The 14,275-nt window shown below is 40.0% G+C and overlaps 1 protein-coding gene across 3 annotated transcripts in view; it reads right to left on the bottom strand.

The window, feature by feature from the left end:
* Frmd3 (FERM domain containing 3) overlaps positions 1–14,275 on the bottom strand; it is a 178,450-nt gene that overhangs the window by 41,446 nt on the left and 122,729 nt on the right. For all 3 annotated transcript variants that reach the window (XM_040757303.1, XM_040757302.1, XM_040757304.1), the window contains 4 exons: positions 12,771–12,858; positions 9,176–9,264; positions 3,550–3,613; positions 2,357–2,445 (listed from right to left, as the gene is read on the bottom strand). In XM_040757303.1, coding sequence (XP_040613237.1) covers positions 2,357–2,445; positions 3,550–3,613; positions 9,176–9,264; positions 12,771–12,858 — 330 coding nt within the window. The remainder of the gene's footprint in view (positions 1–2,356; positions 2,446–3,549; positions 3,614–9,175; positions 9,265–12,770; positions 12,859–14,275) is intronic.

Raw genomic sequence — 14,275 nt, forward strand, 5'->3', positions numbered from 1 at the left:
GTGCCAGTGAGGAGGCCTCAGTAATCTATTGAGCCTCTGGTAGTAGATCAGTATTTATCCCTGGCATACAAATGAACTTTGGGAGCCCATTCCACATAGAGTGTTACTCTCTCAGCCTAGACACCCGGCGGGGAGGGTCTGAGCTCTGACCTAAATGATATGACAGACTTTGAAGATCCCCATGGAAGGCCTCACTTTCCCTGGGGAGCAGACAGGGGATGGGATGGGGGGCTTAAGGGAAGCAGGGGAGGAGGGGAGGGAGAGGGAACTGGGATTGACATGTAAAACAAGCTTGTTTCTAATTTACATAAAATAGAAAATAAGAGAAATTAAAAACAAGAATGAATATGCATATTTCCCTTTCTTTATGTCCTCCCTAGAATTGGTTGTCTTTGTTTTTGTGATGTTAATCATTCTGAATGGGATGAGATAAAAAGTCAAAGTAGTTTTGATTTTTCCTTTCCCTGAAGGTTAAGGATGTTGAGCCCTTTTAAAAATATGTCTTAGCCTGATCTGTCTTCTATCCTATCAGAGTGACCTCGAGTGATCTAAAGGGATGACACCAATTGGCAAGCTAAGCAATAGTGGAGAGACCACCTCGAATGCCCATTCCTGATAATGAACTTGATGTCTATAACCATCCAGGAGCCTTCATCCTGTGACTGATGGAAGCAGAGGCAAACACACAATTAATCACTGAACTGAACCCAAGGAACCCAGTGACAGAGAGAGATGAGTGATGAGCAAATTGGCAAAGAATGGGCTGGCAAAACCAGCAGAGACAGCTGATCTGAACAAGGGAGAGCTCTTAGACCCCAGACCGACAGTAGGGAGGCCAGCATGGGACTGATCTGGACCCCCCCAAATGTGAGTGTCAGCGAGAAGGCCTGGGCAACCTATGGGGCCCTGAGCTGTGGATCAGTGTCTATCCCTGGAATACAAACAGTCATCGTGTCCCTATAGCACAAAGAGGGATGCTCTCTCAGCCTGGACTCTTAGGGGGAGTGCCTGGACCCTACCCAGAGTGAAATGACAGACTCTAGATATCCCCTATGTGGAAGGATTTGGCAATAGGGTGGGAGGGGGGGGGAAGGGGAGTGTGGGAGGAGGGGAGGGAGAGGGAACTGGGATTGATATGTAAAACAAGCTATTTAAAATTAAAATAAAAAATGATAAAAAATATGTCTTAGCCAAAGCAGTCATTTTCCATATCCAGGCAGGACTTCCATGGGTGGGACTGGAACACCAATCCAGACACAAAACCTTCAAGAACAGCTTGATGTGCTGGCGCAATGGTGGCTCAAGCTTGTGGAAGTAACCAACCAATGCCACCAGGGGGAGCCCATGACCCCCGCTGCCTGGCTGGCCAGTAAGGGGTTGCTTGCTGGTGCAGAGAACTGAGGGTAGAACCAAACACTCCTGGGGAGGGGGGAGACAATGAAATGATTGCTGGTGATAATCTGCTATACTCATAGATCGGTGCCTAGCCCAATGATCATCAGAAAGGCTTCCTCCAGCAGCTGATGGAAACAGATACAGAGACCCACACTCAAACATTCAGCAGAGCTCGGGAACCCCACAGAAGAAGGGGAGGAAAGATTTTGGGAGCCAGAGGGTGGAGGACACTTGGAGAACATGACTCACAGATTAACTAAGCAGGGTTCATAGGGGCTCACAGAGCCTGCTTGGGTCTGCATTAGGTCCTCTGCATATATGTTGTAATTTTTTTGCTTGGGGTTTTTGTGGGACTCCTAACAGTGAGAGTCTGGGTGTTTCTGACTCTTTTGCCTCCTCTCAGGACTGTTTTCTCCTACGGGATTGCCCCATCCAACCTTGGAATGAGAGTTTGTGCTTAGTTTTATTGCATTTCGTTATATCATGTCCGATATCCCTGGGTAGCATGCTCTTTTCTCAAAGGAAAGGGCGGAGCAGTGAATCTGGTGGAGAGGAAAGACTGGGGTTGGGGTGGGGGGAAGTGGGAGCTGGGAGGAGAGGAGGGAGGGGAGGCTGCGGTTGGGATGTATTGTATGAGAGAAGAATACATTTTTTAAAAAGGAGAAAAATACTTCTTAGCCTTTGAATTTCTTCTTTGACAACTCTCTGTTTGGTTCCATAGTACAGTTTTAATTGGGTTGTTCGTTTTCTGTTTATGTTTTAGTTCTTTGAACATTCTAGACACTAATCCTTTATCAGATGTGTATATGATAAATAATTATGTCCTAAATTTATATTACATTTAAATAGAATAAATACGAAGAGCAGTATTAAACAAAATGGGTATGCAGTTATTGGCAGGGCATAAATGGATCCACAAACGCTTTAAGAACCTATAATCAAATGAACACAAGAGTCTTACTTATAAAAGGCTTGGTTTTCTACCCCACATTTCCATAGATGCTTGCAGGCAGCTGGTGTCGAAGTATGGAATTCCAAGACAGAATTTTTCTATTAAAAATAATAAGAAAAGGTATGTTAAGCACAATTTATATTATCCATGTTTTTCATTAAGGTATTTATGTACTTGTAGCTTACTATACGATTTTTTTATATGTACATGGAGGTAGGTTAGGCATGTGGGTCTATATGCATTCCTGTATGAAGGCAAGAGGTTAGTGTTGGGTGTATTCCTTAACCACTCTCAAACCCACTTTTGAAACAGTCTCTTACTGAACCTGAAGTGCACTACTTCAACTCGAGTGGCAAGCCAGCAAGCTCTAGGAATATCTCTCCTTCACATAAGGATGGGGGCAAGGGTTTTATGTGGGTTTTGGGTATCAAACTAAAATCATCGTGGTCGCACAGTAAATACATTGAGCTTTCTCTCCAGCAACCCCTCCAATATTACTATATTCATTGAAATTTAAACAGTATATCTTTTTCATCGTTCATCAGACATCAATAATCTATTTAAATTCTATGTAAAGCTGATACATAATCTTCACTAATACTCCAGTCATCACCGACCTGTCTATCAATCCTTGATTAATCTAAAAATTACTTATCACCCTGGAAGAACAATAACAATAAGTTCATAACAAAAGTCTAGAAAATTAGCAAACTTCAAACTTAACTTTAATGTTCAATATTTTCATAACAGCCTTCCATTCCCCGGTGAGCCCACAAACTATATTTAATGACTGTTAAAAACTCTCGGGGAAAAACTACTTGGGCATAAACACTGTGGTCATAACATTTTATCTAGTGTTGATTGATGTCTAGTTTATAAGAATTTCTCTTCTGCTTCATTTATTTGCATCTTAGACAAAGACTTTTGGTGAGAGTCCAGGCATTGTATTTAATGAATAAAGTTTATCCCAACCTGTCTTTGACATAGGTTCATACAGTGCGCATTGCTCATTGACTTTATTCTTACCTGCGGATTACCATTGCCTTGTCTAGCATTAAACTGCTTGCAATAAACAGCTTCCATCATCACCACTCTTCAAAGTGGGGCAACCGTACTGAAAACTATTTTATTCTTAGGTCTTTCTTATGCACATACATTTGCACACATACACATATCAAGTAATTATAAAATCAGTATCTGACCTCCTTCTGGGTGCCAATCACATAAAATGTCTTCCCTTCAAACTTCAATTTGCAGACATCTGGCCTAAAAAGTAAAGTCTCTGTATGAGAAGGAAAAGCAAACAAACAAACAAACAAACAAACAAACAACCCCCCCAAACTACAGTTAAACAAGGCACCTAGTTTTGCCATATAAATCTATCTGACTCACAAAAGCCAAGGGAACTACAATGAATCAAAATATTTTATTATCAGTGATGGGATATTGAGGATGGAGATCTCTAAGTAAATTATGTAGCAATTTTCTTCCAAAGAGTTAATGCACTGCAAGCTCAGAATTATTTCTTCTTCTTTTTTTTCAGTTAGGATTCGTTTAATAGACTCGGAAATGTTTATAAACATTAGCAACTGAAACATCAGTTGGTGAGCTCACTTTGCGAAGTGGAAAGAATGTTAATAGAATAATATGGATGTAAAGTTTCAAATGTTTTCCATTCTTTTCCATCCATCTCTAGGAAGAACATGTACCACATTGCAAATTTTCAAAAGAATCACTCCTGTACACATTGACATTCTCAAAAAAAATGCTCAAAAGACAACCTTGATTTTATCTCAAAAGGCTATTTGTTGTAACCTGGTTTGAATGTAAATCCACGGTCATTTTCTTGATGAATGAAATGAAGGGTGGACTTTAAAAATCTCTTTTATCTAATTTCTTGGATAGTTATATTGCATGTGCATTTTTCCCATGAGAAAGGAAACAGGGCTTCATTCACCTGTTTTAGTGTAGGTATAGAATTTTTGAAATGGTAACAAAGCTGGATTAAAAAAAATACAATTATGATTTACATGAGAAGAAAATTTGATTTAGCAAGAGATGCATGGTTATAACAAATAAGTATGTTTAAGAAGAAGCCATAAAGAATGGGATCCACATGAACACAGTACCAGTAACATAGGCAACCTGAAGAAATGAAAACAGAAACAAATACTCCAGAGACTATTCGCCTCCATCTTTTCAATGACCCCTCCACAAAACGTCAAGTGGAAAAGACAGGAAATCAACCTGCATTTAGTGTAGCAGTGTCTAATCAAACCATTCCAGGTCTCAAGTAATTTTGAAAACCTGTGTATAACATCCTCCAAGACTTTTGCAGTCCTGGGATAGAATGAGGGCAGTCTTCAAGTTACCCATGCTTCCCAAACTAAATTGGAATATCTATGGTATCTACCCTGGGATTGACTGATGTAAACACATTGGAGCTTCTTTGTCAGATGCTGAAAATCTAGAGAAGAAAACCAGATAGCAACATCATATAACAATTTATAGATACCACATTACACTAGATTCCCAAAGTGCTCGTACAAACATTGCATTTCTTTCTCCCCCAAATCCTTTACCCTTTCTAAGACAGATATATATATATATATATATATATATATATATATATATATATATAAAACACCCATCTCATGGATGAAAACACTGAGACAAGGAATTTAAAGATGGGTTCTGAGACACTAAATTGTGAAAGAAGAGGACAAGTGGGTACAAACGAGGATAGAAAGAATGACTGATTAAAAATCAATGATATAGTAGGAAAAGATGTTATACAGAAGTCAAGGATCACAGAAACAGCTGACCTGAACAAGTGGGAGCTCTTGGACCCCAGACTGATGGCTGAGAGGCCAGCATGGGACTGATCTAGACCCCCTGAATGTGGGTGTCAGTGAGGAGGCCTTGGCAATCTATGGGGCTTTGGGTAGTAGATCAGTATTTATCCCTGGCGTACAAATGGACTTTAGGTGCTCATCCCACAATGAGGGATACTCTCTCAACCTGGATACATGGGGGAGGCCTAGGCCCTGTCCTGAACGAAATGACTGACTATGGACACTCTCATGGAGGGCCTCACCCTCCCTGGGGAATGGAGTCGGGGTTGGGTGGGGGCTGGGTGGGCTGGTGGGGGACAGGGGAGGAGGGGAGGGAGAGGGAGCTGGGATTAACATGTTAAACATGCTTGTCTCTAATTTAAATAAAAAAGACTTAAAAAAGTCAGGGGTCTTAGACAGATGAATCCAGCACTTAATTATAACAGGATGTTTAGGAACCGGCATTGATATAGGATTAATTGGCTATTCTGGGTCTTTTTTGTTCCATATGAATTGTGGATTTTTTTTTCTGTTTATGTGACGAATGTAATGAGGATGTTGATTGGGATTGCACTGAATCAATAAATTTTTTTGGCAGGAAGGTCTTTTCACAATATTAATTCTACCAAGCATAAACATGGGAGGTCTTTTCAAATTCTTGTATCTTCCTCATTCTCTTTCTTCACAGATACAAAGTTTTCACTGTACAGGTTTTTCACCTCCTTTTTTTTTTTTTTCGTTTATACTAAATGCTTTTAGTTGAGAAATTGGGAATAGGAGTGTGTCCATGATCTCTTTCTCAGCATGCTTGTTACTTGTGTATACAAAGACTAGTGAATTTTGTAAGTCAATTATGTATCCTAACATTTTGCTGAAATTATTGATAGTTCCTACAAAATTTCTGGGAGAATTCTGGGATCTCTTGGGTATAAAGTCATACAATCTTCAGTTGGGAATAATTTGACTATTTGTATCCTCTAATTTCCTTCTCTTACTCCAGCTACTGCTTCAAGCATATTATTGATAAGTATTGGGAATAGTGGGCTGTCTTCTCCCATTCCCGATTTTAATGGGACTGCTTCAGGATTTTCTTTACTTAGGATGATGTTGACTGTGAGTTTGTCATAATAACCCTTATTGTGCTCAAATATGCTCCCTACATTCCTACTTGTTCTAGGACTTTTATTATGAAGCCAAGTTGGATCTTGTCAAAGGCTTTTTCTTTTTCTGAATGCATAGAGATGATCCTGTGATTTTTGTATTATTTTGTCCATTTATATGTTTTATTACATTTATTTCTTACATATGCTGAATTTGTTTAGCTGGGATAAGGCCAACTTGATTGTGGGATGTGCTCCTTTTGATACATGCCTGTATTCAGTTTGCAATGATTTTAGAATGTATGTTTATCAGGGATATTGGCACCTCCCCCCACACATGAGTGAGCATGTGTGTATACCTGGTTTTGGTATTAGAGTAATATTGGATTCACAGGAGGGGTCTGGAAGTACTCTATGCTTCTATGTTTCGAGTAGTTTAAGAACTACAGGTTGTGGATTTTCTTTGAAACCCTGTTAGAATTCTGCTTACCTTCATGGATTATAAATCAATCTATTACGAAGCTACACAGTAAATGGTTACTACCAGTTTTACTTTTATTTCTATTGATGTGAAAAATACACTGACCAAAAGGAACTTTTTGGAAGAAAAGTTATTGCAGGTTACAACAACAGGACATCACCCATCATGAAGAGACCTTAAGGCAGGAACTCATGGTAGGAACTTGAAGGCAGCCCAGCACTCTATTCCATAAGCAAGCTCTAACCAAGGAATCTACTCCACAGCCAATCAGTATTGCAGGAAGCATAGCTTTCTTATAGTTTGTGACTACCTGTCTAGGGCATGGTGCTGTCCAATTGGCTGGCCCCTCCTATAACAATTAATAAGACAATCTTCTGTAGAAATGCCCGCAGGCCAATCTGATCTAGGATTTAGATTCTTTTCCAGAAATTCTAGCTTCCTTCCTTTTCTGTCTGTGATAAACACTCCGACACTCCCCGCTCCACCCCAAACCAACTTCTGTGGGAACAGAATGATTCATGTCATTTTACACTTCCAAGTAATAGCTAAGGGAAGCCAGTGTGGCAGGTACAAACTGAGGCAGCCACCACAGAGGAATGTTACTTACTGGCTTGCTCAGTTACATTTCTTACACAGTCCAGGCCTATCAATCAGAGGTGGCACCACTAAGAATAAGCTGGACCCTTCTACATTAAGTAGTACTTAAGGAAATGCACCCAGCTGACATGCCCATAGGCCAATTTGATAGAAACAATTGCTCATTAGAGATCCCCTCTTCCCATGAATGCCTAGAATTTTGGGTCAAGTTGACAAAAACTAGCTAGCATCATCTACTCCTTGCTAACTCGACAACAAGCATATTTACTGTTAAATCACAACTTTTCTGTATTTTGTCGCCAAGATCTTATGCTCATATCACAATATAAAACACAGTCCTACTTTTAATAAAATAAAGCCTCATGGTCTTATAAAAATTACAAAAATTCAAAGGCCAAAGTTCTCTTTGAAATTCCAGTAACTTTTTTGGTAGCTCCTGTAAAACCCAAAATATGTCACCATTTCTATTTCTAATAAAGGAAAAAAAAAAGCACTGGGACAAGCAACAATCATATCAACTTGAAACCAAACTGTGACATTGTGAAAATAGTTCTGGGTCCAATATCTGGGACTCGCTCATGACGTTTTGGGCTCCAAAGGCTTGGGTAGCACCATCACTTTAGCTCTACAACAATAGTCTGCACAGAGGCTCAGCATGCTCCACTCTACACCTGTCACTGCCCCGGGGTCATCTTATGGTCATGGTATCCAGACCCGGGACTGTACCTCCATTGATAGGTACCCGGCTTCACTAAAGGAAGCCTGACCTTGACACGGGCTGCCAATCCTCAGCCTTTTTCCATGACCCTGTCAGTCCTGTGGTTTCTATTGCAACCGAGACTGCACCATGACATGTGACTGCTCCTAAACCTACTTCCTGGACTCCAAACCTGACACATAATGCCGAGTCTCAGCTATTCCTCATGTCACCTTTATGCATTCAAAAGCAGCATGACGTGGGAGACTCTTAGACATTAACATGCTTGGCTTTCAGGTTGAGATACAACTTTGGTCCTCTTTGGACCACAGCTTCTGTAGGCTGATCCTGAAGAAATACTTCCTAGAAGATTTCACCTCAGTGATGATGGTCTTATTAATAACAGGTGATTTTTCAGTCCCAGCTAACCATTATTAATTGTTCCCCTAAGCAAAGAAGGTTTCCTTTCCACAGCGTCTTAATGCAAAGCATCTTACAAACAAGCCTGATAGAATTTTTTCCTTTTGAAACTTCACAAGCCAGGCCTCCATTGTTCACATCGCTTTCAGCATTATATTCCAATTTCCTACAGACTAGCTCATTATGTTCTAAGCAGTCAATCTCTGTTATGTTCCAGAGCTCCAAAATCCTGTAACAATCTTCTCCAAAGAAAACAAGTTCAGATGTGTTCGAGAAAGGCACTACTCCTGGCACCAATTTTTAAAAATAAAGGTTCCTTATCTTGAGGCAAGAACTGAAGCAGAGGCCCTGCTTGGTCCAATGGCTTGGTCTGCTCCCTTTCTTATACAGCAAAGGTCTGCCTGCCCAGGGATGCTATAAACCACAGCGGGGTAGGCCTTATTATATCAAAAAACCATCAAGAAAATGCCATTAATGACGTTTTAACTGATGAAGTTCTTCCGTGGAGAGTCACTCTTCTCAGGTATATCCAGGATTTGTGCCAAGTTGACAAACGCTAACAAGAACACTTTAAGTTGTGTCACGTTGACAGTTGAAGCAAAGCAGGACGCTACCTGACAGTGCTGGAAAAAATACTGCTAAAGAAAACGGGAGGAGATCAAGAAAAAAGTAAGTCATTTTTCCCCAGAATGCACTTACCATTTTCTCACATGGGTTCTCTTATTTCCCTGGAATACCACAAAGCCTGCAGCAGTGAATCCTAAAAATGCTGTAGCACCTTTTGAATCCTGAAGAAATGAAAATAAAGAACTACTTGGATTGAGAAATATAAATGATAAACGACATGCTAATTTTCCTTATCTTGGGTTAATTTAAACCAGTGTCAGCAACTATAGCCATAAACTAAGTATTTAAGACGGAATTCTTAAGAACATGACTTCCAAACTCTGGGAAAAATCTAGTGTTGTGTATTGTTTTTCTCCCAGAAATAGACATGTTGCCCTAACAGAAACTATATAAAACAAAACACAGATTTCTTCCAAATACTCTAGTTTCCTGTGTTTTGAATTGCTTGTGCTCTGGATCTTTGTAATGCCAGCAAACTATTCTTGGTTGCCATGAGCTCTCTAATGCAATGAAACCAAAACTTTGACCATTTATGCTAACCTGATTAAACCACATGCAGAATTTCTAGCATTATCAGTATAAAAATCACAAGGAAAAGTCCACTTAACTCCCAGCCAATTCTGAAACTCTAAGCAACTCCTGGATTACTGAAGGCCAAAAAATAACAGAAAAATCCAATCAGTTTCCAAACAAGAAAATAAACAGAGGGGAATACATTCCTGCAAAGCATCTAAGCCACTGAATGAAATACACATATTTACATCACCACTAGAGGCATCTGGAAACTATCATAAAATAATTGTATAGCCGGGCGTTGGTGGCGTACACCTTTAATCCCAGCACTCGGGAGGCAGAGGTAGGCAGATCTCTGTGAGTTCAAGGCCAGGCTGGACTGACAGCCTCCAAAACAATACAGAGAAACCCTGTCTCGTAAAACCAAAAAAAAAAATTGTATAGGCAGAAAAAGAAGAAGCATGTGTCAATACAGAGAGATAGAACCATCTGAGCACAACCCTGCCAACTGGCAGCCTGACCTCCATGCTCACAGAGCTTTACATAAAAGGGGTTGGGTAAGCTCTGGGCAAGCAGATCTTTATGATATTTCCCAAGTGTGGACAACGAGCAGACTGAGCTGAGTACAATAGATCCAGCACTTAGCTAATAAGCTGGCTTGGTCTGGGTGAACATAAATGCTAGAAAATAACTCCAAAACTTATTTTTAATATTCTGGCTGACACAAACTCTTAGTCTAAAATTAGTTCTATTATCTGATTGATACATAGTCAAAATGCAGAGAAGAAAACATTGACGATTGCGTCAATCATTTCTCAAGAATATCAGCACAAACCACCCCAGGAAATGGAAACGAGAAAAATTGCCCATCATGGGAGACAGCTAAATTAACAAAGTGTCAAGCATTCAATTTTAAAGATCTGAGTTAAAAATATCTGGGTTTAACAGTGTGTGCTTGCAACCCTAACTTCGGTTATGGAGTGAGCAGGGGTTATTTTAAAACACCAGCCTAGCCCCAGTTAATAAGCTTCCAGTTCAGTGAGAGACTCTTTTTAATAAAATCATGCTGTAGAGAGATTAATGAAAGACACCCAAGGTCCTTATGCTTCCACATGTAAGAACACACATGTGTACACTAACTCACACACATGTATGACCCATATGAGATAAAGAGAGATACAGAAAGCGACAGATGCATAGAGAAATAATCTATAACTCTGAGATACAGCATAGGCAATTCTGATAAAAGTGTTTGTTTCATGTTTGTGGAAAATGTTCCAAATAACGAGAAAAAGAAAAAGATCAAAAAATATTTTCTCTAAATGTACTTAAAAAGTTTCTTTTCTTTTTCTCTTCATCTTTCTCCATTTTAAAGACTACATTGAAAAGTTAATATAATTTTACTTTTTGTGGTGATAATATTAGTTATACTAACTTGCTGGCCAGGGATGTCCAAGAGACTCCCATACAGCCTATTGCTTTGTCCTTAGTAACCTCACAGAGGTTGAAGGTAGGATCCTATTGCTGAAGATACCATGCACTTCAGAAACAGGGCCCAGATACCTCTGAGCTGGAATTGATCAGAAAGCCCTCTCTATGGGGACTCATGGTACCAGAAGAATCCATGCAATCTCCCAAAGGAGTTAGACAGCCGACAGTCTTACCTAGCTGTAATGCCTATGAACTACATCAATAGCCAGCAAGGCATGATAACCCTAAGGGCACAGTAGTGTCAGACATACTTTGGCTCTCTAGTTGGACAAAAAAGCCTTTACAACAAGAGGGAGACCACACTGTAAACCTAGGTAACTACTGAATGCTAGTGAAGTCATGGTTATATTGGAGGAGAATTTACAACCACTAATTTACCAAACCAGCATAACCCCTAACAACAATTTATAAAAAACTGTCTCTATAACCATGGATAAGTGTCTGCTTCACTTACCATCAAGTAAACTTCTGTTTGAAAGAGATGGAAACCATTACAGAAAACCACAACCAATCAAAACGCAGAGTTTTATATCCCAATCCCAATGGATACATCTACAAACATCCCCCTGCCTAAGGCTTAAAGGCAGCAGGAATGAACTAGGAGAATCTTAGGTCTGCACCAAGAGGCAAAGTTCCCAGGGAATGAAGTTGGGCAGGAAGAAGGGGCTCCTGTGTACAGGTTGCTGCAGTCTAAGAGTAAGTCAGGGGAGTCAGGAAGGGAAGACAGGAATTACAATAAAATTTGCCTACCTGAGTCCTACCCTAGCCTAGCCACTGGGACCTGTGGTACAGAATGATTTTGTGGGTACACGGGCATCAAAGAGGAACAGAGATGGCCTTGAAAGAAAGTCTGTAAAGCGTGGCCCCAAGACTACATTTTTGTTTGTAAAGACCTTGAAAGTAAACCTGTTCGAATACTCTCACTTCCTGAGGTAAGTCATCCATCAGATGTATAAGTGTATACATATTAATTTGGGAAAATTTGGCTACTCTAGTGTCCGGGGCCTTCGCCATAATTCAGTCATAGCATTATCACACCCTCCTCATAGAGAAGACGTGTCTCCAGGTCACATTGCTGAAATACCACCTCTCAAGATAGGAAGCAAGTTCTGAGGAAACAGACCTGCGGCTTATCTGCCTAGTCACTAGAGCATAGACTTGAACAACAGAAGGTGGAATGTGAAAGATAAAGTTAGAGTCTGCAGTTAGGTTACCAGAGGACACAGGATGACCTACCCATCCCACTGACCTTCTCTCCACCAGGTTCATCGCAGCTACAGCACACCCCCCATTCCTTCCCCTCCTCCCTTCCCCTATATAAATCCCTTTGGGATGAAATAAAGCTGTCGCCTTGATCAGAATCCTGTCTTGGCATCCTTCTTCATATCTCCTGTCCCCAATCTTTTTCCTAGATGTCCTCCAGCGCCCACGTTGAATGTCCCGTGGGTCAGGGCACTCCAGTACAATTAGTGAGTATTTCCAGGTCTCTGGCACAGACCCCAGTCACATCCAAAACATTTGACCATAGCCTACTTCTTATGTCTTCCAAATGATTGTTATGGTAAGGTTGTATAAATCTAAGGGTATTCTTCCATGGCTCCATGCCAATAACTTTATGTTGGACAAAATGATGATTATATGGTGATCTGCTCAAGGCAGTTACCTTGCATGGGTGAGGATCCACCCCATAAGTTTCCAATGTATGAGCTTTGAGGAGTAAGTTGAATTCAGCAATCGCTGGACTCTGACCTCTAAAATGAGACACACACACACAAATTTAGATAATTCAAATGAAATATAATGAATAAAAACAAGTAGTCCCTTTAGTCAGTCAAATATTATTTTCTGTTTAATATAAAGATCCTTAGTCAATAGGAATAGGTACATCTATCAGTATTTTTCACCAGGCAGAGGCCTTTATGAATGTCACATTTTGCAGCTAATTACACAGAAATACACTGCTGTTTATTAATAGCACTCTGGTAAGTATATAATTAATCAATAGTATCAAGTCACCAGAAAGGATGTCCCCACCAATTAAACCTAATAAAAGAAGAAAACTCAGTATCTCTCCTTTACTATGTATTTTAAAAGATTTTCCAGGATGAATGGTATTTCTTATTCAGATAAGAAAGAGGGCAATCTTATCTAACTTCCAACAACAATCCTAAAGAGAACCTTCTGGGCACAGAAAATTTATATGTAATTCTACAAAAAGCCCTGGATCACCAGAGGAAATCTCAAATATTAGTTCTAGAGCTATCCCCTATGTTCATAAACAAGCTGCAGGGAAAAGGGGCCTAGCAAATACACTCTCCAGAAGGACTGACTTGTCCACTGAGAATATGGAATATTTCAAAGATCCAGCTTTGACTAACATGAGTATCTCACATGTGCCACAGAGAATCCAAACCATTCCTAATCAAGAAGTGTATTCTATGGAAAACAGAATGCCATTTTTATATTGTAATTATAAAATTATGTTATGCTGTTCAATCTGATTGCACCTAAGGTTCTACATAGAGGATTGTCACTCAATTTCTTCAGTACGCTAAAGGACTCATCGTTAGTTTAAATTAAAATGGCGTCCACATGCTTTCTCACTGAAGCATTCCAGGTTCTTCCTTTCCTCTTACTGACTGAAGTTCTGCTTCAGTCTGTCTGTAGAGCATCCTCATCATAGTCAGTACTGTGTTGGCTCTTTTGTTCAACCACTCTTGTTTTGATCTCTCTGTTTCTATGTAACACACACACTCCTACTTGCTTTAGGATAAAGTCAATGAAGCTGTGCTCTCCTGAAAGTTTTTAAACAGTAGTCTATTTTGACATCCTTCAAAGAAAAACTTCAGCCTTAGTCACGTGGACAGAATTCATGGGGCACTGAGACAAAAGCCAATATGTCCCCTTTGCCTCCTAAAATTTCAGGAGAGTGCCTCTGCATGGACGCATACTTTTGTCTTAGTTGAAAGGCTCTTACTCTGCCACAGACTAGTTAGAACTCTCCTGCTGTATAGATGGCTACTTTCATGATGGTGACATGGTCGGCACATTTTTGTTTTACTTTTCATTTAAAAATGATTTATTTTATATGTGTGGCTGTCTTGCTTGCACGTATGTCTGTGTACCACATGCATGTCTGGTGCTCAGGGAGGCCAGCAGGGTGTGTTA

Source organism: Mesocricetus auratus, unplaced genomic scaffold (genome assembly GCF_017639785.1).
Source record: "Mesocricetus auratus isolate SY011 unplaced genomic scaffold, BCM_Maur_2.0 Super-Scaffold_100014, whole genome shotgun sequence".
NCBI lineage: Eukaryota > Metazoa > Chordata > Mammalia > Rodentia > Cricetidae > Mesocricetus > Mesocricetus auratus.